This window comes from Pristis pectinata, chromosome 13, assembly GCF_009764475.1.
Source record: "Pristis pectinata isolate sPriPec2 chromosome 13, sPriPec2.1.pri, whole genome shotgun sequence".
Lineage (NCBI taxonomy): Eukaryota > Metazoa > Chordata > Chondrichthyes > Rhinopristiformes > Pristidae > Pristis > Pristis pectinata.
In genome coordinates, this window is record NC_067417.1 from 25,426,598 (window position 1) to 25,452,893 (window position 26,296).

The window sequence follows — 26,296 nt, forward strand, 5'->3', positions numbered from 1 at the left end:
ATGAATTCCACAGATTCACCATCCTTTGGCTAAAGAAATTCCTCCTCATCTCTGTTCTAAAGGGACACTCTTCTATTCTGAGGCTGTGCCCTCCGGTCATAGACTCTCCCTTTACTGAACCATCCTCTCCATGTCCACTCTATCCAGGCCTTTCAATACTTGGTAGGTGTTAATGAGATTCCTCCCTCATCCTTCCAAACTCCAGTGAGTATAGACCCAGAGCCATCAAATGCTCCTCACACATTAACCTGTTCATTCCTGGGACCATTCTTGTAAACAACCTCTGGACCCTCTCCAATGCCAGCACATCCTTCCTTAGATATGGGGTCCAAAATTGCTGGCAATACTCCAAATGTGGTCTGACTAATGCCTTATAAAGCCTCAGCATTATATCCTTATTTTTAAATTCTAGTCCTCTCGAAATGAATGCTAACATTGTATTTTCCTTCCTTACTACCGACTCAACCTGCAAGTTAACCTTTAGGGAATCCTGCACTTGGACTCCCAAGCCCCTTTGCACCTCCGATTTCTGAATTCGCTCCCCATTTAGAAAATAGTGCCTTTATTCCTTCCACCAAAATGCATGACTGTACACTTTCCCTATGCTGTATTCCATCTGCCACTTCTTTGTCCATTCTCCCAACCTGTCCAAGTCATTCTGCAGACTCCCTGCTTCCTCGACACTACCTGCCCCTCCAGCTATCTTTGTATCATCCATAATCTTGCCCACAAAGCCATCAATTCCGTCATCCAGATCATTCACATAAAACGTGAAAAGTAGCGGACCCAACGCCAACCCCTGCAGAACACCACTGGTAACTGGCAGCCAACCAGAAAAGCACCCCCTTTATTCTCACTCTTTGCCTTCTGTCAATCAGCCAATCTTCTATCCATGCTAGTACCTTTCCTGTAATACCACGGCCTCCTATCTTGCTTCATGTGTGGCACCTTGTCAAAGGCTTCTGAAAATCCAAGAAAGCAACATCCACTGACTCTCCTTTGTTTATCTTGCCTGTTACTTCCTCAAAGTATTCCAACAGATTTGTCAGGCAAAATTTCCCCTCAAGGAAACCATACTGACTTCGGCCTATTTTATCATGTGCTACCAAGTACATCGAAACCTCATCCTTAATAATGGACTCTAACATCTTACCAAACACTGAAGTCAGGCTAACTGGCCTATAATTTCCAGTCTTTTGCCTCCCTCACTTCCTAAAGAGTGGAGTGACATTTGCGATTTTCGAGTTCTCTGGAACCCTTGCTGAATCTAGTGATTCTTGAAAAATTACTACTAATGCCTCCACAATCTCTTCAGCTACCTCCTTCAGAACCCTGGGGTGTAGTCCATCCAGTCCAGGTAACTTATCTACCTTCATACCTTTCAGCTTCCCAAGCACCTTCTCCTTAGCAACAGTGACTACACTCACTTCTGCCCCTGGTCTCTCGAATTTCTGGCACGTTGCTGGTGTCTTCCACAGTGAGGACTGACACAAATTACTTATTCAGTTCGTCTGCCATTTTTTTGTTCCCCATTACTACCTCTCCAGTGTCATTTTCCAGCTGTCCGATGTCCACTCTTGTCTCTCTTTTACTCTTTATAAATCTGAAAAAAAAATTTGGTATCCTCTTTTATATTATTGGCTAGCTTACCTTCATATCATCTTTTCTCCCCTTAATGTTTTTTTTAGTTGCCTTCTGTTGGTTCTTAAAAGCTTCCCAATCCTCCACCTGCCTGCTAATTTTTGCAATATTGAATGCCCTCTATTTTGCTTTTATGCTGTCTTTGACTTCCCCTGTCAGCCATGGTTGCTTCATCCTTCCTTTAGAATGCTACTGCTTCTTTGGGATGAACTGATCCTGCATCTTCTGATTTACTCCCAGAAACTCCTGCCATTGCTGCTCTACTGTCATCCCTGCTGGGGTCCCCTTCCAATCAACTTTGGCCAGCTCCTCTCTCATGACTCTGTAGTATGTAGAACATAGAGCAATACATCACAGTACAGGCCCTTTGGCCCACGATGTTGTGCTAACCTTAACCTACTCTTAAGATCAATCTAACCATTCCCTCCCATATACCCCTCCATTTTTCTATCATCCATGTGTCATCTAAGAGTCTCTGAAATGTCCCCAATTATCTGCATCTACCAGCACCCCTGGCAGTGCGTTCCATGCACCCACCACTCTCTGTTAAAAAAAAAATTACCTCTGATATCCCCCCTGTACTTTCCTCTAATCACCTTAAAATTATGCCCCCTCATGAGTCATTTCCATCTTGGGAACAAGTCTCTGGCTGTCCTCTTGATCTATGGCTCTTATCATTTTGTACATCTCTGTCAGGTCAGCTCTCATCCTCCTTCGCTCCAAAGAGAAAAGCCCCAGCTCACTCAACCTATCCTCATAAGACATGCTGTCCAATCCAGGCAGCATCCTGGTAAATTATCTCTCCTTCCATTGTACTTTATCCATACTTTTCCAATCTGTTGAACCCACCCCCTACTATTTAGTTTAAAGCCCTATGATCATCTGCACACGGTTCCAGATTTAGTCTAATTTAGGTTAATGAGCCATATTTGATAAAGTTCCATCTGGCTTGTATCTCAAGTGCCCTGGATTGCATACTGAATTTCTAATAGAAGTTTGATACTTATATCTTTAAATATAGACGGCACTAGCTTGAAGTTGCTGGTCACAGAATATGTAATATTTTGGAATATAACATTCCAAGATGTGTTATATGTTGAAATATGTTATTTTTGTGTAGTGTTGGTTGCTGATAATTTTGGAGGTCACTGTAGGCCACTAGAACCTAAATCTAGAACACTGAACCAGTTTCAGACTCATCTTTATGTACTTCATGATTGCTGAGAGTAGGGCAGTGGATTTTGTATGCAAGGACCTCAGTAAACCCTTTGACAAAGTCCCTCATGTTAGTCTGATCCAGAAGATTAAGGCATATGGTATCCATGGAGACTTGGTAGACTGAATTCAAAATAGGCTTTGGCCATATAGGATAATGGTGGAGTTGTGTTATTTTGACTGGAGGTCTGTGCCCAGTGGTGTTCCAGAAAAGCTCAGCGTTGGGGCCTCTGTAGTATGTGATTTATATAAATGATTTGGACAAACCTGTAGGTGGGCTGATTAGTAAGTTTGCAAATGACACAAAAATTGTGGAGTTTTGGATAGTTAGGATGCACGTCAAAGTATTCAGTAGGATATAGACCAGTTGGAAATGTGGACAGAGAAATGGCAGATAGAACTTAATCCAGACAAATGTAATGGGCAGCACTTTGGGAGTTCAAATGTAAGAGGAAAGTATAAAGTAAATGGCAGGACCCTGGGGAGCATTAATGTATAGAGGAATCTTGGGGTACAAGTCCATAGTTCTCTGAAAGTGGCAACACAAGTAGATGGGGGGGGGGGTAAAGAAGGTGTACAGCATACTTCATCGGTCAGCATGTTGAGTATAACAGTCATGAAGTCATGTGGAGTTGTATAAAACTTTGATTAGGCCACATTTAGAGTATTGTGTGCAGTTCTCGTGGTTGCGTTGTAGGAAGGATGTGGAGGTTTTGGAGAGGTGCAGATGAAAGGCACCAGGATTTTGCCTGGATTAGAGAGAATTAGCCTTAAGGAGAGGTTGGACAAACTTGGATTGTTTTCTCTGGAGCACTGGAGGTTTAGGGGCAACCTGACTGAAGTATGTACAATGATGAAAGGCATAGATTGGGTAAATAAGTCAGAGTTTTTTTCCCAGGGTGGAAATGTTGAGTACCAGATAGCATAGCTTTAAGGTGAGAACGGGAAAGTTTAAAGGAGATTTATGAGATGAGAATTTTGTACAGAGTGGTAGGTGCCTGGAATGCGCTGTGAGGGGAAGTGGCAGAAGCGGATACAATAGCAATGTTTAAAAGGCATTGAGGAAGGGAATGGAAGGATGTAGAACTTGTGCAGGCAGATTGGATTAGTTTGTGTTGGCATAACTGTCGACACTGACATCGTTTGCTGAAGGGCCTGTTACTATGCAGTACTATTCTCTGTTCTATTTATGTTTTTTAAAAAAAGCTAATCTTGGACTCATTCTTCTCTTTCAAACTGAATGTAAAATTCAATCATATTATGATTGCTTCTATCTAAAGCAGTCATGAGAGGCTGAATAACTTCGTCTTCTTTAGTTTCATATGTTCAAATGTCTTATTAGGATATAAAGTCTATTCAAAATATAGTTTTGCAGAGCAACTCTGGTGAAAACTATGTATTCGAAAGTAGAACGGGCCCGATCGTAAGAACAATTCAAGTCGGATTTAATGTCCTATGTACAAGTACAGTAACATACAGGTACAATGAAAAACTTGAGTTCCATTGTTCTGATTCTGAATTAAACAGAGGCCCAGTATTTGCAGTCAGAAGTGAAGTAATGATATTTCCCATTGTCGTTGGTGAGATCTTCTGCTTTTGCAGTGGCTGCTGTTAAGGGATCCTCTGGAATTTTGCAACAGGGATCAAACTGGCTGATTAATTCATGTAATTTCAGACACAGTATAAAATTAATATTAGAAATAAATGCCTTTGTAATGCCACCTTGTTGACCCTGCATTGTGAGGATCTCCAGCAGAATGTATGATGCATCTAAATGTATCTTAACACACAGAAGTCAAAAAGAGAAAACAAAATCTGATTTAATCCATAGAGATGATAATGAAACTGTGTGTACCATTCAGCCACCATCCAATCATAATTCTGCAGGAAACAATCAGAGGGGAAATATAGAGCCAATTTGTTAAAATCTTTGGGAAATTCCGCTCTGACTCCCTGCACAGTTAAACAATCTTTAGGAGACCATAACAGTACTCCTCCTTAATGCACGGCAGTGGTCACAACCATTGACTTCAAAGTTTTGGAGCCATGCAATAGAGCAATCAAAAGCATGTGATTAAAATGATAGAGTGTGATAAAAGGTGGCAAGAAATAAGTGTGGATTGTTGGGATATTCTGGGGTCTAAGTCCTTTCAACTTTTTTTAAAATATAGATTTACTCAACTGAAAAGCCTGAATCTATCGAATAATAAACTGACAAAATTTCCAGCGTCCTTGTGTGAAATTGCAACTCTGACCGAAGTCAACCTCTCCTGTAACAGAATACACAGCATTCCTGAGGAGATTGGAAACTTATATAAGTAAGTATTACGTTAAAAAAAAATTACAAATTGAAGCCAGACAATCTGTTTTATATGATAATTCACATCTTGGCTTAACATCTGGTGAAAACGGTTATTTTTGACTCTCCGTTTTATGCTTTCCTAAACTTTCAAATGAAATGTTTGCACAAGTTCCACTTAACTTGCCCAGTAATGCATAACCAGATGCAAAATGCACCCGTTCTCACATCAATTTCCCTTCATTATTTTTTATCTTTACAATATCTTTAAATTTATTGAACCCAAAACGTGAAACAGGATCTACCAGTTTTATGTTTGTTCAATTCTTTTCCATAATTGTGTAATCCTAATTTTATTATGTAACCTGAGAATGTGCCATTTTTCCTAGTTATTGATTCTCATTTTTCATTTTTTTTGAATTGCATGACAATGGCAGAAGAAGGCCATTCTACTCAATTTGTCTATGTTGGTGTTTAGATTCCTCATAGATTCTCATCCCTTTTCATCCAACTCTATCAATGCATCTTTCAGTTGCTTTTATGTATTTATTAGCCTCCCTTCTGTTGTTCCTCTCAATTGCTTTGTGATGGCACATTCTATAGTGCACCACTTATTAGGAAGGATGCATCTCCTCAGTTCCTTATTGGATTTATTTATGAGTTTTGGAATCTTTTATATTGGTCTGGATGTGCTCTGCTTCAGCCAGTGTTTCTGGAGGGAACCCCTGGCTAACAGCATTATGCATTGCACCATGGAGGAATGGAGCAAATTGCAGATCAGATGCTAACACGTCTGATCTCCTGCACTGCTACTGGACTCAACACTGAATCTGGAGTTGGGACTCAGTCATTTGTGGCCCCTTAGCTGGCTTACTCAGCACAGTTCCATTCATTTCACTTGGATGCCAAAAATAAGTGGTTTCTTCTTTATTTTAAACTAATATTAATGTTTTGAATTACTTTATGTACATTAGAACTGTTATTAAATGTAGTTTTGATTATACTTGGTTTTTAAAAAATCAATTTCAACTTTTTTTTTAAACTATCTCAGGGCCATAAAGTTTTGCCACATCCATAGAGATCTCATGGATAATGTTGAGCATAATTCAGCCTATACCTAGTTTTAGACACCCATAGAGGTATTTCTTATAGGCCTTTACCTATTTTGCTTCTGTTTATTTTAATTTAAAATATACGAGTACATTTCTCTATTTTCATTCTGTTTTCAAATTGTTCTTGATTTAAAGGAATCTGTTACCAAATCTTTTATATTAACTAGCACTTCAGGTATTTCCCCTATGTTTTCTGAACAGACTCAGCATTTGCATTTATAAACAAGTGAAAGTGTTATTTTATGTATAAAATTTATAGAGAAAAAATATCATTTCTTTTTCTGCCAAGTCTACAGACCTTTATTCTGGATGGAAATTGTCTACAGAGTTTGCCTGCAGAACTGGGAAATGTGCAACAGCTAATTCATCTTGGCTTGTCCTTCAATGACTTCAAAGAGATCCCAGCAGTGTGTACGATTTTGAAAGCTATGGATAAACTTAGTATGGCTGGAAACCATTTACAGACATTGACATTGGAATCACTGGGACAGATGACTCACATTAAACACCTGGATCTTAGGTAAGGATTTGTTAAATACTACGCCTGGGGCTCTATGAATTCGCTTAACTGACACACAATCTCTGTGGTTCGGATTGGCACATAACAAACAAATAGTCAGTGTATTAAAATTATTGAAAACTAACACAGCAAAATACAATCAAACTAAAAGGGTTCTGTTTATATTCACTTACTGAACTTGTAAATTAATCTACTAATAACTAAATAGCAGTTCATTATGTTTTAAATTAAAGAACAACTTTCTCAAGTTTCTGAAAACAGAATTTGTAAATTATAGGACATGTTCTTTTCTATAATTTTTAGGGAATGAAATGTTTGTGCAGGTTGAACATGATGTTGAAGTCACAGATTCAGAAACTTAATTGCAATTTGAACTAATTCCAGATTTACCAGCTATCTGCACAATCCTACCAGCATATGTTTTGTGTTTTACCGCCTAAAACACCCTATTATCATCCTCTGAAAAGCTACCTGTTTATCTGCTTATTCCACCCCAAACATCTGCCTGCTACTCTCTATCCTTTCCTCAATCCCATGGCAAATACCTATGGTCTTGCAAATAGATTCTTGCACAATTTCTTCCACATGACCCCTGGAGAAATCTTGCTGATCCTTTGGATTACATTTATAACAGTTTTGCAGTCCTCTGTAGGAAGTTGCATTTTGTGTTGGCATCTTAGATATTGATAAGAATGTAAGTGAACATACCAGGTTGCATGTGTATGATGTGCTTTTCTGCATATATGGGCTGTTTGAAATTAAGCAAGTTTAATGTTGTTGCTGTATATCTGATTCTTGTGATTTAGAAAATAGTATGTTAAATAATTTTGATAGGATATAGTAGGAAATTGGTACAATAGATATTTAACAGTTGGTCATAACTGAGATACATATTTGCGAAAGTTTAGCGATAAATGCATGTGCATGTGGAGACTGCTGGAAATATTTAGCAGATCAAGTGCCATTTGTAGAAAGAGAACATTTCTGGTCTATCCTGATAAAATATTAATGCCTAGATTTTGAATTGCACTAGCAAACATTTCTGAGTGAAATTGGAGTGCTGGATGAAATTAGACTGGGCACTTCTGGTTGTGATTTATATCAGCATGTCACACCTCTTCCCAGTGCCAGGCACGTGCTTAATGACATTGTTATTCATGTACGTTCCTGTTTCTAACATAAAATGGAGCTCAAAGCTCTACTTGGTGACCGTCATGGAGCAGTGTCATTGAAATTAGGAGCGTGTTGTTACTGATTTTTCCACCATTTAGAAGGATATCAGAAGTGACATCTTCACAACTGACTGCAATGTGCTCTCACAGCTTTCAAATTTCAGAGTTTGCTACAACTGATGAAATGCTTCTTCATGGCAGTTAACTGCTGACAATGCATTTAATGCAGTGCCTCAAGGGTGACACTGCTGGCCACGTTCCATTATTGCAGGCTTCACGATTGGAGGGGTGAGCCACTCAGTGAGGGTTTAGGACCTGGAGTAGGAGACAAAGTCTTACAGAAAGAGCCTATTCCCATTGAGTCTTCAGAGAGACTATTTCTGTCTAACGAACAATGCAAACTCAAGATTTCTTAGTCCAATTATCATCTTGGCATTGGAGATAAAATGAAGTCTTCAGGGCAACATTTGGCCATGTGCTCAAATCTGGATAACCTCTGTGGAGGTTAAGATAGCTCTCAGCTCCTTGGCCCTAAGATCATTCCAGGCAGCAGCAGCAGATCTATGGCAGATCTCTCCATTTTCTGTTTGGTGAGAGAGGACAGCGAGGCATTTACTCGTGGAGGAATGATGCATCCGTTTCGATTTGACTGATGAGGTCATGGCATATCAGGTACTGGGGCTTGTCAGCATTCCTGGCTTCTCATCAATGCAGACACAAGATTCTGCAGATGCTGGAATCTGGAGCAACACACACAAAATGCTGGAGGAATTCAGCAGGTCAGGCGGCATCTATGGAGGGAAATAAACAATCAACATTTTGGGTTGAGACCCTTCATCAGGACTCGAAAGGAAGAGGGCAGAAGCCAGAATAAAAAGGTAGGGAGAGGAGCACAAGCTGGCAGGTGATAGGTGAGCCCAGGTGAGAGGGGGAAGGTAGGTGGGTGGGGGAGGGGGAATAAAAGGGAATGATGTAAGAAGCTGAGAGGTGATAGGTGGAAGAGGCAAAGGGCTGAAGAAGAAGGAATCTGGTACCAGAGGATAGTAGACCTTGGGATAAAAGGAAGGTGGGGAATAGGAGGGAGGTAGTGGGCATGTCATGAGAGTGGAGGAGGGGAAAGAAGGGGTGAGGAGGCCACAGGAATGAGGGAAAACAAAAGGGGCGGGGTGAAGGGGGTTACCGGAAGTTAGAGAAAACAATGTTGAGGCCATCAGGTTGGAGACTCCCAAGATGGAATATGAGGTGTTCTTCCTCCAACTTGGGTCTGGCCTCAATGTGGCAGTAGAGGTGGCCGTGGATAGACATATCAGTATGGGACTGGGAAGTGGAATTAAAGTGACTGGCCACCAGGAGATCCTGGCTGTTGCGGCGGACGGAGCAAAGGTGCTCGATGAAGCTGTCATCCAATCTGAGTTGTGTCTCACCGGTATAGAGGAGGCCGCACCAGATGCAATAAATCACACCCTGGGATTCATAGGTGAAGCAGTGCCTCACCTGGAAGGACTGTCTAGGGCCCTGAATGGTAGTGAGGGAGGAGGTGTAGGGACAGTTGTAGCACTTTGCACAGTTGCAGAGTTAAGTGCAGGGAGGATCATCAGTCGGGAGGGACGAGTGGACAAGGGAGTCATGAAGAGAGCGATCCCTGCGGAAGGCGGACAGGGGTGGTAAGGGGAAGATGTGCCTGGTGGCGGGATCCCATTGGAGGTGGCGGACGTTGCAGAGAATGTTGTGTTCTCCAACCTGAAGCCATCAACATCGATTTTTCTAACTTTTGGTAACCCCTTCCCACCCCCCTCATTGTTTACCCTCATTCCTGTGGGCCCCTCACCCCTTCTCTTTCCCCTCCCCTGCCCTCATGACCTGCTCACTACCTCCTTCCTATTCCCCACCTCCTTTTATTCCATGGTCTACTGTCCTCCTACCAGATTCCTCCTCCTTCAGCCCTTAGCCTCTTCCACCTATCACCTCTCAGCTTCTTGCATCGTTCCCTTTAATCCCCCCTCCCCACCCACCTACCTTCCCCCTCTCACCTGGACTCGCCTATCACCTGCCAGTTTGTGCTCCTCCCCCTCCCCCTACCTTTTTATTTGGGCTTCTGCCCTTATCATTTCCAGTCCTGATGAAGGGTCTTGATCCGAAACGTCAACTGTTTATTTCCTTTCAAAGATGCTGCCTGACCTGCTGAATTCCTCCAGCATTTTGTGTGTGTTTCTCATCAATGTAAGCAGCTTTTGTTTTGTTCATGCCTTTGAGGGCTCCTGTTATTAAGAGTCATTGAGTTATACAGCACGGAAACAGGCCAATGGGCCCAACTTATCCATGCCAACCAAATTGCCTACCTGAGCTAGTCTCATTTGACTGCATTTGGCCCGTATCCCTATAAACTTTTCCGATCCACGTATCTGTCCAAATGTCTTTTAAACCATGTAATTGTACCTGCCTCTACCATTTCCTTTGGCAGCACATTCCACACACCATCTTCTGTGTAGAAAAACTTGGCCCCTCAGTTCCCCTCTAAATCTGTCCCCACTCACCTTAAATTCATGTCCTCTAGTTTTAGACTCCTTTACCTGGGGAAAAAGGACCATGGCATTTCACCTTATCTGTGCCCCTCAAGAGTTTATATACCTCTGTAAGGTCATCCCTCAGCCTTTTTCTCCAGGGAAAAAGCCCCAGCCTATCCTCTCTCTCCTTATAACTCAAGCCTTCCAGTCCTCGTAACATCCTCCTGAATCTTTTCTGCATCCTTTCCAGCTTAATGACATTTTTCCTATAGCGAGGCAACCAGAACTGCACACAATACTCCCAAGTGTGGTCTCACCAACGTCTTGTAACATGATGGCCCAACTCTTGTACTCAGTACCCTGACCGATGAAGGTAAGCATGCCTTCTTCACCACCCTGTCTACCTGTGTCGCCACTTTCAGGGAAGAATGTACTTGTACCCCAAGGTCTATCTTTTTTGTAATGCTCTCCTTACAGCATCCATAGCTCCTTCATCCTAAGGAAATCACTACTGCTGGATGTTATCAAGGTCGGCACTGACCAGAAGGATTGACCCTGTGGAATAAGAGTACCTTCTACTTCTGTTGCAGTTCAGACTCCCAACAACAGCAGCAATGCGATGGGAACCATGCAAGTACCAGGTCATGGTGGAAAATGCTTTTCCAACCACAGATAGCAGCTGGTGCCTACAATGTGCAGACCATCAGTCTGAGGGCCATGAGACATAACTTGAAGACATTTGGGAGGATAAGGGTGGGAATGCCCCAGTTCAGCATCAACAGCTTTATCTCCCATCGTAGCTGAGTAGAGAGACAGTTTCATAACGTCTGTACTAAATCATAGTCCTCAGTGCATACCTTTGATTGTCTCGATATTGAAATCCTTAACGTCAATATTTAACCAGGAGACCTCAGGTAACCCATTATGTTCCCTCACATCTAGCTATGCTGCTCCATTCCATAAATTTAAGCATTGATGTTAATTTTGAATCCTTTGGACCACTACTCACCATCTATTGCAGTCCAAGGTAATGCACATTCTAATCTTTTGATCAGATTACCATGCAGTGGGTGTGGAGATGCATTGAGCAGCTAAAATTTCAAACCAATGAGGGTACTGTTATTCAATACTGAGAAATCACTCATGAAAGTACAGTGAGCTTCATTGGACCAATTGACCTTTTCAAGATAATGGGATAGAACTCAGCAAATATCAGCAGTAGAAGCATCATGTTTCACTCTGTTTGCAACAATTGGACATGATCAATGTAGTGTCATTGCTTTCCTCTATAAGCAATTACTTTTGATTAATGATGTCTAACTTATTCCTGCCGCTTTTAATACCCTGGGAATGGACAACATAGAGAAGATGATTCATTTCATCTTGTATTTCACAACCTCTCCCTCAGAGGTTGCCACGATAAGTATTGTCAGAGTAACCAAGCCGAGGAGGAGGATTGGAAGATGACGGTCAAGTGTGCTTTTGAAATTATTGCCAGATTTTAAAGCATGGAACAGTACAGCACAGGAACAGGCCCCTACGGCCCAAGATGCCTGCACCAAACACGATGCCAAATTAAACTATTATCTCTTCTGCCTGTACATGATCCATGTCCCTCCATTCAATGCATATTCATGTGTCTATCTCACAGCCTCTGAAATGCCATTATCATATCTACTTTCATCCCTACCCATGGCAGCCATAATCTAATTTTCCATAATCCAAAATTTTCATGGTATAAATTGAATTATTTTGCAATCATGTGCTTCACTGCAGTGGAGCTATCATATTTCATGGAGAGCATTGCTCGCTGTTTAGTTTCAATTATTGTTTTTCTTAAGCATGTTCAGATGCCATGCATGACATTAGCAACCTTTCTAAGTGAAGCATTGCAGGGTATGCAATGTATAACAATCTATCAGGTTGGTTGTCCTTAATAAGAGTGGTTTTAAACATCAGAAGTGTCTTGTATAAATAATGAAACAATATGTACATGGAAAAGGTTGTTACATATCTTAGTGCCTTGTAGGTAGCTTTTTGAGTCCAAACAGATTCCATGCACTTATCTAAGACTGCAGCCTACTAATGACTGGTGTTTCTCACTTGACACATCTCCCTTTAGCCTATTTTACTCGCTCTTTTGCAGAGTCATTCTCTGAGGAGGTGGTGCAGCAGGATGTCAGGTGCAGTGTGCATTGTGGTCATCAACATCACCATTATATTGCACTGCATCTTCCACTTGATCTTTGTTTTTCCTAGCTCCTCCATTTCACTGTGCTCCTTCTATACCTCTTGCCTTTCCTGCCCTGAATGTTGGTGTTCTGTTGAAGGGAGAAAGGTGAACCAGAAAATGGGTGCAATTGTAAGTTGCATTCAAAACCCATTTGTACTGGTGCAGCAGCAGACATGGTGAATAGAGCAGATTCCTTTTAATCTCTGATTTAGGCACCCTGGCCCCTCTACCCTTGAGAATGGTGTCCTAAATCCTGGAGAGGCACTACACTTGCATTAGACCTTCTTCCATGCAGATTGCTTTCTAGCCTCCCACCCCCCCAAGTCCTTTCTGTTTTATCCTAAATGAAGAACAATAAGTAACCTTTCCATCTTCCTACTTTTGTGTTGCTGATGGAGGGAGTGAAATTCAATGGTGGGGTGAAGGTGTGGAAGATAAAATAAAAGAGCATTCTTTTCATTGGTGTGATCTTTGCCTTGCCTTATGAGATGATTTTTTTTTCTGACATTAGCTCCATTGTTTAGGGATTGTCATTTTGGCAGATGACAATTCTAGCCATGTCCTGCCAACCTCCTGGAGTATATTTCATTGACTTGGACTTCTGAACCCCTTTCAGTGAATCTGGGAGCTCCTTCATTCACCTTTCCATCCTGCACAATCCTTTGGCAGCCATAGTGTGTGTTATTTTTGTCTCGCCAGCCATGGGAAGCATTCCTTTAAGGGTAACTCCTTTCTCTGATTGCTCTGCTGCATTTTTTTTCTCATCACAAATGCCAATGGACATATTGAGTGTCCAGAATTATCCGTTTTATTTCATTTTCCAGCATCCATTGGATATTGCTTTTGTATAAGCTCACAGCCAGTTGATAGGGTGTTATTGGTGCTTAATAAGAAAATATGACACTATTTATAGAGTTTTACATGTGTTAAGATTTGACCCAGATCCAAGTCATTTTGGGAAGAATTTCAGATCCCACTGGTCTAGTTCAAATTTTAAGATTATTTCCCTTTTTTATTTCTTTTTAGCTGCCCTCCCAAATGTCTTCATCATTTTAAACATTCTCCCCCAAACCATTATACATCAGCCTTCTAAACTCAAAACAATCCAAGCACCATTTTATTCAGCCTGTACTTATAATCTTCAGCCACTGTGCCATCTCAGAGGCCAGCGTATCTTTCCTGACGCTTGATGCCTGGAGCTAAGTTTGGATGTAGTCTGGCCAAGACTTTGCACAAATGAACCTTCAGTTCCTCATTTTCCTCTTCTTATCTGATCCTGTGTTCTGGGGTTTAATGCTGTCTTTCCACCCATGTCTGCTCTTTAAATTGTGCTTCATATCTGATTGGGCTCTCCAGACGTTTGGTGCCCAGAGCTGAATTCAGTTCTTCAGCCTGATTAGTCTTTGTATAAATGAAGTATCAATTCCTCTTTTATGCACTTTAATCTGGCCCTGTGCTCTGGTGTTCCATAGCTGTTTTTCCATTTGCCTTTGCTCCTTAAACTGTAATACATTATCATGAACATAGATAAGTACAGCACAGGAACAGGCTCTTTGGCCCACCATGATGTCAAATTAAACTATCCTTGTATTTCCTGCCTGTTCATGTGTCTGTCTAAATGCCTATTAAACGTTGCTATTGTATCTGCTTCTGCCACTTCCCCGGCAGCAGCACCTACCACTGTCTGTGTAAAAGAGAACTTGTCGCGTAAATCTCCTTTAAACTTTCCCCCTCTCACCTTAAAGCTATGCCCTCTCGTATTTGACATTTCACCCTAGGAAAAAGATTCTACCCTATCTATGCCTTTCATTTTTCTTTTAGTTCACTCAAGGGATGTGGGTTTTGCATTTAATTGCCCATCCCTAATTGCCCTTGAGCAGGTGGTAGTGAGCTGCCTTCTTGAACCACTGTAGTCCTTGAAACCTGGGTATTCCCACAATGCTGTTAGGGAGGGAATTCCAGGATTTTGACCCAGTGATGGCGAAGGAACAACGATATATTTCCATGTCAGGATGGTGTGTGGTTTGGAGGGTAACTTCCAGGTAGCGGGGTTCCCATGGTTTGCTGCCTTTGTCCTTCTAGCTGGCAGAGGTCATGGCTCCCTAAGGAGTCTTGGTGAATTGCTGCAGTGCATCCTGTAAATGATACAAAATGCTGCTACTGTGTGTCAGTGGTGGAGTGAGTGAATGGTTGTGGATGGGGTGCCTATCAAGTCGGCTGCTATGTCCTGTATGGGTGTCGAACCTCTTGAATGTTGAGTATTCAACATTCAATGGAGTTCAGTGGAGAGTATTCCATCACACTCCTGACTTGAGCCTTGTAAATGGTGGACAGGCTTTGGGGAATTGAGGTGATCTATTCGCGACAGGATTCCTATTATCTGACCTGCTCTTGTAGTCACATTGTGTATGTGGCTACTCCAGTTCAGTTTCTGGTCAATGGTAGCCCCCAGGATATTGACAGTGAGGGAGTCAGTGATGGTAATGCCATTGAACATTGATTTTCCTTTGCTGGATAACGTCATTGCCTGGCACTTGTGTTGTGAATGTTACTTGCCACCCATCAGCCCAGGCCTGGTTATTGTGCAGGTCTTGCTGCATTTGGATGTGGGCTGCTCCATTATCTGAGGAGTTGCAAATGGTGTGGAACATTGTGCAATCATCAGCAAACATCCCTATTTCTGACCTTGCAAGTGAAGGAAGGTCCTTGATGAAGCAGCTGAAAATGGTTGAGCCTATGACACTACCCTGAGGAACCCCTGCAGAGATGTCCTGTGGATGTTTTTAATTTGTGGCTATGACTGTTCACAATTTTACTGTTGTTGCATGTACTAATCCAGGCTCTCTCATCTGCCTAACCCTTTATACTCCTTGCATTAAAATAAGTGTACCTCAGACCATCATTCCTACCTTTTTCATTATCCTGGACCTGCCTGTTTTAACTATTAGACTTACTTGACCTAACCTCTGCCTTGTCCTCAACCACTCCACCGGCTTGACCTAATGCTTGGGTTCCCACCCCAATGCCTCAGCAGTTTAAACCCCCTCAAGTGGCACAAGCAAACCTCCCTGCAAGGATTTTGGTGCCCCTCCAGTTTAGGTGCAACCCGCCCTTCTTGTACAGGTCTCATCTGCCCTTGATGAAATCCCAGTGATTCACGTATATGAAACCTTCCCTCCTATACCAGCTTTTTAGCCATGCATTAACTGTACTATCTTCCTATTTCTTGCCTCACTAGCACGTGGCATGGGATGGCTTGGAATATTTTTTTTCTTTAAAAAAAAGCATCAAATAGATACAAGTTGTTGTTGCTGACCATTCATCACATAATTATAAGATATTTATGGCATGGAAGACGCACCACATTTATCTATATATTGCATTACTCCAGTTGTATAAATGAAAGAATTTTGCCCAGTGGCAGAACTGATTCAGAATGTAGATTATTTGGAATTTGAGTATTGCTAGCAATTGCCATAATTTGTACATTTCATCATTCTTTTTAAACTCCATCCATGGCCTTGCTATTACCCATCGCTCTGAAACTTCCTCCAGCATATGACCTCTGAGATCACTGCACTGATAATTCTCACCTCTTGTACATTCCTGAACTTATTACCAACATTGGTGGTTGTGTATTCAGCTGTCAAACTCTGCACTCTGGAAATCCTTATGCAAGTTTCTCCCTCACTTCCAGAAAATCCAACTGTTCAAAAATCTCCTTTTGTGGTTCAGTGTTAAATTCTGTTGGTAACACTTCACAGGATGTTTTAGTACATTAAACCTATATAAATGTAGTTTATTGCTGTTGAGTACTCCAAAGACTGGTGACTGTTGAATGCAATAGATGTGTAGATGAAAAGCAAAAAATTGCAGTTGCTAGATTTCTGAAATAGAAACAGAAAATGCTGGACACACTCAACAGGTCAGGCAGATGCCTGAGACAGAAACACAGAGTTAACATTAATGGAAGGTCATTAACCTGAAGCAGTAATTGTTTTCCTCCCTGTGAAAATACTGCCAAATCTAGTGAGAATTTCCAGCATTTTCTGTTTCTATTTCAGATGCACGAAAGAATTGATTTCCAGCATGATGGGGCATATGTTATGACACCACAGGTCACCAAAAGATGGCGGCAAGACCCTCAGCCAGTAACAGTGTGGTCTTGGAAGAGCATCTTTGGGGTTGAATATTTTTATGGGAGAAATAAGCTAATCCAAGATGATATCCAAGTGTCAGGATGTATGTATATCTATTTAAATATTTTTCTTCATATTAAAACTGTTTGTCTCAAGTAATACAAATGCACATTTTCCTCACTTTTCACCACCCCTCCAAAAGGCTTAGAAGTTCTAATTTGTTCTAATTGTGCAAGATGGTCTTGAAGCAGTGTAACTATTAACACCTTGGTTTTGGGCCTACAGCTGCAAACAAATGCAAATTAAATTTGCAACCCTTCTCCACTTGTGCCATACTTATTCCAGAACTCTGAGAGGTTATCATTGGGCATTCCAGGGGAGACTAGGCCTTCATAATTTAGCAGTGGACTGGAGCTCATGTAACGCAAGTTCCATGGCAAGCTTTAATTCATTGTGTCCCCAACTCCATGGGGGGATGTGGGGAGCACTGATCTCTCTTCCATCTAGCCCAGGTCTGACACTTTGGAACCCCTGTTCTCTTCTGAATCTCTGATTCTTCTGCCTTCCTCATCCACTCATCACCTCCTCACTTGATCAGGCCCCTGACTTTTGATCTCTTGATGGAGGTTATGATTCTCACCTTTTCTCCTGCCTCAAACACCAGGTCCTGATTCTAATCATGGAACACTTGGCTTCCTGCATCCTAGGCAGGTAAGTTACAAGGGGTGATGGGTTTCAGTGTTGGTGATCATGATCGGGGTGTGGGGCTAGGTCAGGAGTCAATAATGTGGCTGTGGCTGTGGTCGTGGAGTGGGTGAACAGTGTGACCTGCAACAAGAGATCATTGGGTCAGGCGTTGGGGACCTGATCAGGTAGGAGGAGGGTTAGGAGATAAGATGGTGGTTCTGGACTGTCAGGCACTGGGTCACTGAGGGCACATCAGTGGTGGGGGCCTAAAGGATTAAGCTTATTTCGGAGACTAAGTGCCTGTGCCTATGTGCCTGTGATGTTGCTGCAAGTAAGTTTTTCATTCCACTTGTGTATACATGTACTTGTGCATATGGCAATAAACTCAACTTTGAGACTTGCATTAGTTGAGTCCAAGTCTAATACTACACTCTAAATCAATATGGCATAGGAAGTGGAGTATGGCATGTGAAATGATGTAATTTAATGCACATCTCATGAAGAAATCACATCAGCTGTGCAAGCTTGAATAATGCCAGGAAGAGTAGCTAAACCTGAATGAAGCATGGTGATGTATAATATAGTCATTAATACATTCCACTTCATGATAAGTGCATTTTTATTTGCACGGTTCTGAAGTAAGCAGCACTACTCAATCTAATTTCTAGGCAGTTATTTGAAATAAATATTGTGATACTGCAGGATACTTGCTTCTTTCTCCAAGTCTTCTTGGCTTCTTTCTCCTCAAGACCATCTATATCTTGGGGGTCACTATTGATCAGAAACTCAGTTGGACCAGCCACATAAGTACTATGGCTACAAGAGCAAGTCAGAGGCTGGGTACCTTGCAGCAAGTCACTCACCTGCTGATACCCCTTTGCCTTTCCACAACTTAAAAGACATAGGTCAGGGACCTGAAGGAATACTTGCCACTTGTTTGGGTGTGGGCAGCACCAACAATACTCAAGAAGCCTAATTCCACCCAGGAAGAAGAAGCCCACTTGATTTAATGATCTTCTAAGGATCTGCAGCTGTTCTCTTAAGGGAACTCAAACAGCACCTCCCAAATCCACAGCCTCTACCACTGAGTAGGACAGGGTCAGCAGGCAAAAGGAAATGCTGCCACTTGCAGGTTCCCCTCCAAGTCTTACACCATCCCAATTTGGAAATGTAAGGCTCTTCCTTGATCATTGGTGTGTCAAAATCCTGAAACTCCTTGCCCATTACCACAGTGGGACTACCATCACCTGGTCTAAAGCTGTTCAAAAATACTTCGTGAGGACCTTTAAGGATGGGTAGCAAATTCTGGCCTTGCCAATGATACCCAGATCCTTAAAAGTGAAGTAATTGAAATAAAAATTATTTAAATCCTGTTTTCCCCTTTCCTCCAGGGTTGTGTTTTCAAATAGGGTATGAAAGTGAACCTACAGGCTTCTAAGTTCTACCATATAACCCAAGCTGGTGAGCAGAGGGTTGCTATTTCCATTCAAGGCCAGGAATGATCCTGTGACACTGATTAAAGAGCTTAATAAGTTTTCATTACCAAAAACAGACTAACAGGTCATTCATTCACTGCCTTTGATACGTTTGCATTTCACAAATCATCTGCCTACAGTGATTACATTTCAAAGGTAATACATTGGTTGTAGAGAGGTTTAGGATGCCCTGTAGGTATTATTTGGCAGTTTATCTTGTGTAGGTTTGCTTCATGCCCATATTCTACTTGATTATTTGTCTCATTGGAAAATATCTGAACTACAAATGCAAGCACAGCAAAGGGTTATAAGAAAGTTTAAATAATCTTAAATCTTTCTAGCTGAACCTCATTGGTTTCAAATTGGTCATCTATCAACCTTAAGAAGTTAGAAAGGATTCAAGTTTTTCCTCCTTGTCCAAGTTATCAGCAAAATGAAAAGTGTAAATTTAAGTAATAATTGGTTAAAAAAAATTCCACATAACCCTTTTCCTTCTGAAATTATATTGCCAATTATAAATGTCTTCAAATTCTTGCTTATTCAGCTATCCGGTTGTCTTAATCATGCAGAGCTTATGGAATTTTGATCTGTAAGAGTTATATATCATATATTAGATTGCTATGTTTATTGTCTTTGTCAAGTCCTTGAGAAATTCTTGTAAACTAGTGCAATTCATTGCTTGTAGTTTAATCATATTTATTTCTGTTTAGTGATCGTAATTGTCTTGTTGCGTAACTGAGAATTTTCACTTCATGTCTCAAGTCTTACTGGTTGCTTTAAGTGTGCTATTCGTTAATTTGGGCTCAAATCTATATTTGTTTCTTTGTGTTTATTAGGTTGAATTCAATTGAGTCAGTGGTGATGGACAACCTAGAAGCTATTAACCACGTAACTTACCTGGATCTGCGTGACAATCTCCTGACTGAACTTGACTTAAGTGTGTTTGCAAGTATTGAACATCTGCATTGTGAACGTAACAAGCTGTCCACCCTTACATTAAGTGGTTTTTCTCTGAGGACATTGTATGCTGGCTTCAACCGTAAGTAAACAGATTTTTGGTCACTTCCTGTAAATTGCCATTTTCTTCTACAGCCTGAGTTGGTGATTATGATGTGAATGGTATGCAAATTTGTTCCAACTTGGTGCTTACCAAACTGAGGTAGTTTAAGAAAAAAGCCATTCAATTTATGTTTTAAAAAATATTGTGGTTCTTGTGGACTCCAAAGATACGATGGCATCTGGAATGATGTTTGGCTTTGAGAAATTGTGCCATGTGACATGAAGGGTAAAACAAAGCATGATATCTCTGAGGGGGGTGGTAAAAAGGCGATGTTTGAGGTGCAGAGAAGCATTGCACGGCTCAGACTACCAAGATAAAATGGGGAAATGTATATTTTTTCTTTGAATAAAGTTTATTTTTGGAAAAAAAAGACATAATTCTAATATGGAAGTTAGTGAATCTGAGTGTACAAAATGCTAATTGAATCTGTAAAAAGCCAGGTATCAGAAAGAAAGATAAGTGGTAAAGGGCATGCTACATACTGTTGTACATTCTTTTTAATAGATTGATATAGTTGAAAAAAAAAGGATACATTTAAATTCATATTCATCCTTGAGATTGATTGGAATTTATTTTTAAGATATTGTGTTCTAATAATTTATTTTGGGTGTCTGTTTAGAGTTGACAACATTGAGCATATATCCACTTCCTGGTCAACTGGTTCACATTGATCTCTCAAGGTAGGCAGGTATCTAATTGTATGTACATAAACAGAAGAAAAAAAATTATACACACTCCATATACTGTGCTAGTAAAGCTAAAATGGTCATGGTTCATATACTGTTCCCATAAATGTAAAATATCACAGAAGACTGGGTTATTTTTTATTAAATTGTTCTACAAAACATTTTCTTCAAGTAATTTTTTAAAATTATTATATTATAATCAAATTCTTTTACCTTAATAGGAACAAATTGGAAGCTGTACCTGATTGGGTCTGTGATGCCAAGAAACTTGAACTGCTGGATGTCAGTCATAACCTGATTACAGAATTACCTATGAGGTGGGAAAGACCAGTAGATTTGAGTTCTTGTTGCTGATGGATAGTTTGAGGGATAGACATGTTATCTGTTTTGAGGTGATGACACTTTTTTTTCCTTGTTAAGATTTTGTAGCTAATTTAGTTTGGTGGAAAGAGCTTTGACCTTGAAAGCTAATCTCTAGCTAGCTTTGCCAATGCTGCCTTCAGAACATTTTGCATTCATTTTGCATGTGCTACCGACTGCAGTTTCAGGTAGGTGTAGGATATGAAGTCATAATCTAGTAATCCCTTAATGGGAAAGTTCTGCATTATTGTATTGGCTCTCTTTCAGATGCAATCTGTTGCAATTTTTGTGAGCCAATGACATTGGACAAATTAGCACGATTAGATGTCATGCTTTTGGATTTTCAAAAAAAATGTTGAAAAAGTGCCGCGTGTGATTACGCAAAATTAGGATTTAAAAGATTAGCATGGCTTGAACATTAGTTCACAAACAGAAAATAGAGTAGCAATAAATGAGTCATTTTCATTTGGCAGGTGGTAATTATAGCAGTACTGAACATATCAGTGTTTCAACTTAAGCTATTTGAAATTTGTAACAGTGACTGATAAGAGGACAGAGTGCAAAGTCTCTGAGTTTGCTAACTGTAAGTGGGATTGCACGCTGTGAGGAGATTGCAAAGAAATGGAGTGATTAAGTGGAAAACTAGGAAATTGGCAGATGGATTATGGCACAGAAAAATATTCAGGCTCCCTGTTTCTATCTGAAAGAGACCCTACAGTTCCCCTCCACTAATACTCTCATCTGCCTGGCAGAACTTGTTCTCACCTGCAATAACTTCTCTTTTGATTCCTCCCCCTTTCTACACCAATCATGCCTCTCTTCTTGTTGGCTATGTGGAACGGTACTTGTTCCAAACCTATTCTGGCACCCCTTTCCACCTCTTTCTCCACATTGATGACTGCATTGTGCTGCTTCCTACGCTCATGCAGAACTCGCCAATTTATAACCTTTTGGTATTAACTTCCACCCTGCCTTCAGATTCACTTGAACCACTTCTGACACATCCGCCATTTCCACCAGCTGCAAGAAGATCCCACCACTAGTTACATCTTCCTTCTCTCCCCTCCACTACACCCCCCCCCTCCCCCACTTCTGCTTTCCTCAGGGAACCATTCTCTCTGTGACTCCCTGGACCACTAATCCCTCATGATCCCCATCGCCTGGCACTTACAACTGCAACCATAAGAGGTGCAAAACCTATCTCTACACCACCCTCACCACCATCCAGGGACCTAAACAGCCCTTCCAGGTGAGGCAAAGATTCACATGCACCTCATCTATTGCATTTGGTGCTCTTGATGTGGCCTCGTCTACATGGGCAAGACCAAGCGCTGACTAGGACTATTTGCGGAGCACCTTCAATCGGTCCACATCGGCTGTCTTGAGCTTCCAGTTGCATATCACTTCAACTCCCCCTCCTATTCCCACACCTACCTCTCTGCCTTTGGCCTTCTTCACTGTCACAGTGAGGCCAAACACAAACTAGAAACACAGCACCTCATGTTCCAATTTTGTAGACTACAGCCAGTGGTATGAACATAGAATTTTCTAATTTCAGGTAACTCAATCCCCTTGTGTTCTTTTTCCACTCCTACCAGTTCACCTAGGTTCTCACTCCCTTTGTTCACCTTTCCCATTTCCATCTGCCCATCACCTACACACCTATCCACCTGGGTTTCTTCTCCTCCACGTTACCCTCCCCCTCTACTCTTCCCACTTGGCTCCATCTGCCCATCATCCCCTATCTCACCAGGTTCCACCTACTAGCCCTTGTCTCACCCCTCCATGCCACCTCTTTATACTGGCCATCTTTTCTCTACCCTCAGTCCTAATGCAGGGTCACGACCCAAAACGTTGATCATTCCTTTGCCTCCACAGATGCTGCTTGACCTGCTGAATTCCTCCAGCAGTTTGTTTATTGCTCCAGATTCCAGAGGATGTTTCCCTTGGCTGGGCAATCTAGAATTGGTCATAATCTCCAAGTAAAAAGACCAGCCACTGAGTTTAAGACAAGGTGAAATTTTCTACCCCAGGAGCCTGTGGATTTTCAGTCATCAAGTATATTTAAGACAGAGAATGATAGATATTTGCACTTGAAAGAAATTGCCCCATGTGGGAATAGTGCAGGAGGAGGGAGTTGTGATGAAAGGTCATCCATAATTGTGTGGAATAGCTAAACTGGCTTGAAGATCCAAATATTCAACTCCTGCTTATATGTCTTTTGTACTATCTGTTTATTAAAAATCTCTTCAGATTCTTGAAACATATTATTTCTATAGTCATGGCTAAAATTCCATTCTCAAACTAGGATTTTGGTGCAAAACAGCTGTTTTTCTTAACTCTGTCTATTTAAAAAGATTTCATGTAATGAAGTATTTGGAGAAATGTGAACATGAAAGAGGACTAAAGTAAATTATTATAAAGACATAGTAATTATTCCTATCCTGGCAGCTCTTGCTACTTAGGTTCTTGTTAAGAAGTCAGAGTTCTGTTGGAGCTGTTTGTGGCTCTCTTCTGTTAATGTTTTCTTTCCTTTTGCAGTTTCTCTGTAACTCGTGCTTTTTCTCTGTTCCTACATTTTTCTCTTTCAATGCATGCGTCAGTTGTCATCCCTCTGTCTTTCCCTCCAAATGCAGATTGGAGATCAGAGAAGTGGAGCTTGTGTTTATTGAAGCATCTTTCATTTCCTCAAGCAATGCTAAAGCACTTCACAGCCCATGAAATATTTTTGAAATGTATGAACTGTTCTAATATAGGAACTGTGGCAGTCAATTTTGCACCTAGCAAGATGCCACAAATGCAATAAAAGATTTCATCTTTACTTTTACATTGATTAAAGGTTAAATATCGACTAAGTCTCCAATAGAACTTTGTTGCTCTTTATTGGGTAGTGCTTTGAGATCTTTTGTGTCTTCTTGAGGTTTAAAACCTAATCTGATGAACAGTTTTGCAAACAATGCAGCAGTCCCTGAATATTACATTGAGCTTGAAGTAGTGTTCATCTAATTAGAGGCAACTGTGGGTCAGATTCTCTGCTGTGGAGAGTTCAAAACTGAGATTAATGGGCATTTGGGCAGAGGGGGAATTGAGGGATATGGGGTTTTCAACATACTAATTCTTTGGGACGTGGATGTCAATTGCCCATACCTAATTACCTTCTCAAAGGTGGTAATAAACTATCCTCTTAAACCACTGCTGTCTTTCTATTGAAGGTATTTCCAAAATACTGGTGGGTAGGGAGTACCAGGGTTTACACACTGTTGTTGAAAGAACAATATGCTTCCAAGTCAAGATGGTATGTAACTCAGAGAGGATTTCAGGTCGTATAGTCATAGAGGTACACAGCATGGAAGCAGGTCCTTCAGCCCAACTTGTTCATGCCGACCAAGTTGCCTACCTGAGCTAGTCCCATTTGCTTGCATTTAGCCTATATCCCTCTAAACTTTTCCTATCCAGGACCCTGCCTCAATGTCTTTTAAACATTGTAATTGTACCTGTCTCTACCACTTCCCCTTGCAGCTCATTCCACATAACCACCACTCTCTGTGTGAAAAAAGTTGGCCCTAAGGTCCTCTTTATATTTTTCCATTCTCACTTTAAATCTATGCCCTCCAGTATTAGACTCCCCTGCCCTGGGAAAAAGATTAACCGTTCATCTTGTCTATGCCCCTCATGATCTTGGAAACCTCCTTAAGGTCAGCCCTCAGTCTCCTAAGCTCCAGGGTAAAAAAGCCCGGCCTCACCCATCTCTCCCTATAATTGAAACACTCCATTCCCAGCAACATCGTTATGAATCTCTTCTGCACCCTTTCCAGCTTAATGACATCCTTCCTACAGCTCAGCAACCAGAACTGCACACAATACTCCAGGTGTGGTCTCACCGACATCTTGTACATTTGTAACATGACGTCCCAACTGTTGTACTCTGTGCCCTGACCAATGAAGGCAAGCATTCCAAATGGCTTCTTCACCACCCTACTCTGTGCCCTGACCGATGAAGGCAAGCATTCCAAATGGCTTCTTCACCACCCTGTCTATATGTGTCACCACTTCCAGGGAACTATGTACTTGTATCCAAGGTCTCTTTGTTCCACAATGGTCTCCGGGGCCCTGTGATTTACTGTGCAAGTCCTGGCCTGGTTTGATTTTCCAAAATGCAACACTACTTGTCTGAGTTAAATTCCATCTGTCATTCCTTGGCCCATTTTCCAGTTGTTCTAGATCCCCATGTAATCTTAAATAACCTTCTTCACTGTCCACTGTATCAGCAAGTTTGATGTCATCCCCAAACTTACTATCTATGCCAACTATATTCTCATCCAGATCGTTAATATAGATGAAGAACAACAATGGACCCAGTACAAATCACTGTGGCATACCCTCCGACTCCTACTACCAAGCCAATTTTGTATCCAATTGGCTAGCTTGCCCTGGATCCCATGTGATTTAACCTTCCAGACCAGCCTACCAAGCAGGACCTTGTCAAAGGCCTTACTGAAGTTCATGTAGACAATGTGTACTACCCTGCCCTCTTCAATCCTCTTGGTAGACCTCTTCAAAAAAAAACTCAATCAAATTTGCGAGACACAATTTCCCACGCACAAAGCCATGCTGACTTTCCCTAGTCAGTCCTTGCCTTTCTAAATGCAGGTAGATCCTGTCCCTCAGAATTCCCACCAGTAACTTTCCTATCACTGACATTAGGCTTACTGGCCTGTAGTTCCTAGGCTTGCCCTTGCAGCCCTTCTTAAATAAAGGCACAACATTAGCCACGCTCCAGACTTTTATTAGCTCACCAGTGGTTAATGATGATTAAATATCTCTGCCAGGACCTCAGCAATTTCTTTACTAGCTTCCCACTATGTTGTAAGGTACACTTGGCCAGGCCCTGGGGATTTATCCACCTTTATACACGTTAAGACCACAAACTCTTATGTAATAGGGATATGTTTCAGGACATCATTATTTTCTTCCCTCAATTCCCTGGCTTCCATGACCTTCTCCAGGGTAAATATAAATGAGAAATATTCATTTAAGACCTCATTTATTTCCTCTGGCTCCACCCATAGACAACCACATTCATCCTTATGGGGCCCTATTCTCTCCCTAATTACTGTTTTGTTCTTAATATACTTATTGAATCTCTTAGGATTCTCCTTTGCCTTATCTGCCAGTGATCTCATGGGATTTGCT

General features: G+C 41.3%; 1 protein-coding gene across 1 annotated transcript in view; it reads left to right on the plus strand.

Annotated features, from left to right (window-relative positions):
* The window catches only part of LOC127577345 (PH domain leucine-rich repeat-containing protein phosphatase 2-like), a 98,571-nt gene that overhangs the window by 51,007 nt on the left and 21,268 nt on the right, over positions 1-26,296 (plus strand). Inside the window, exons 7-11 of the mRNA XM_052028471.1 lie at positions 5,028-5,174; positions 6,557-6,787; positions 19,834-20,036; positions 20,677-20,737; positions 20,965-21,060. Of these exons, the coding sequence (XP_051884431.1) occupies positions 5,028-5,174; positions 6,557-6,787; positions 19,834-20,036; positions 20,677-20,737; positions 20,965-21,060 (738 nt within the window). The remainder of the gene's footprint in view (positions 1-5,027; positions 5,175-6,556; positions 6,788-19,833; positions 20,037-20,676; positions 20,738-20,964; positions 21,061-26,296) is intronic.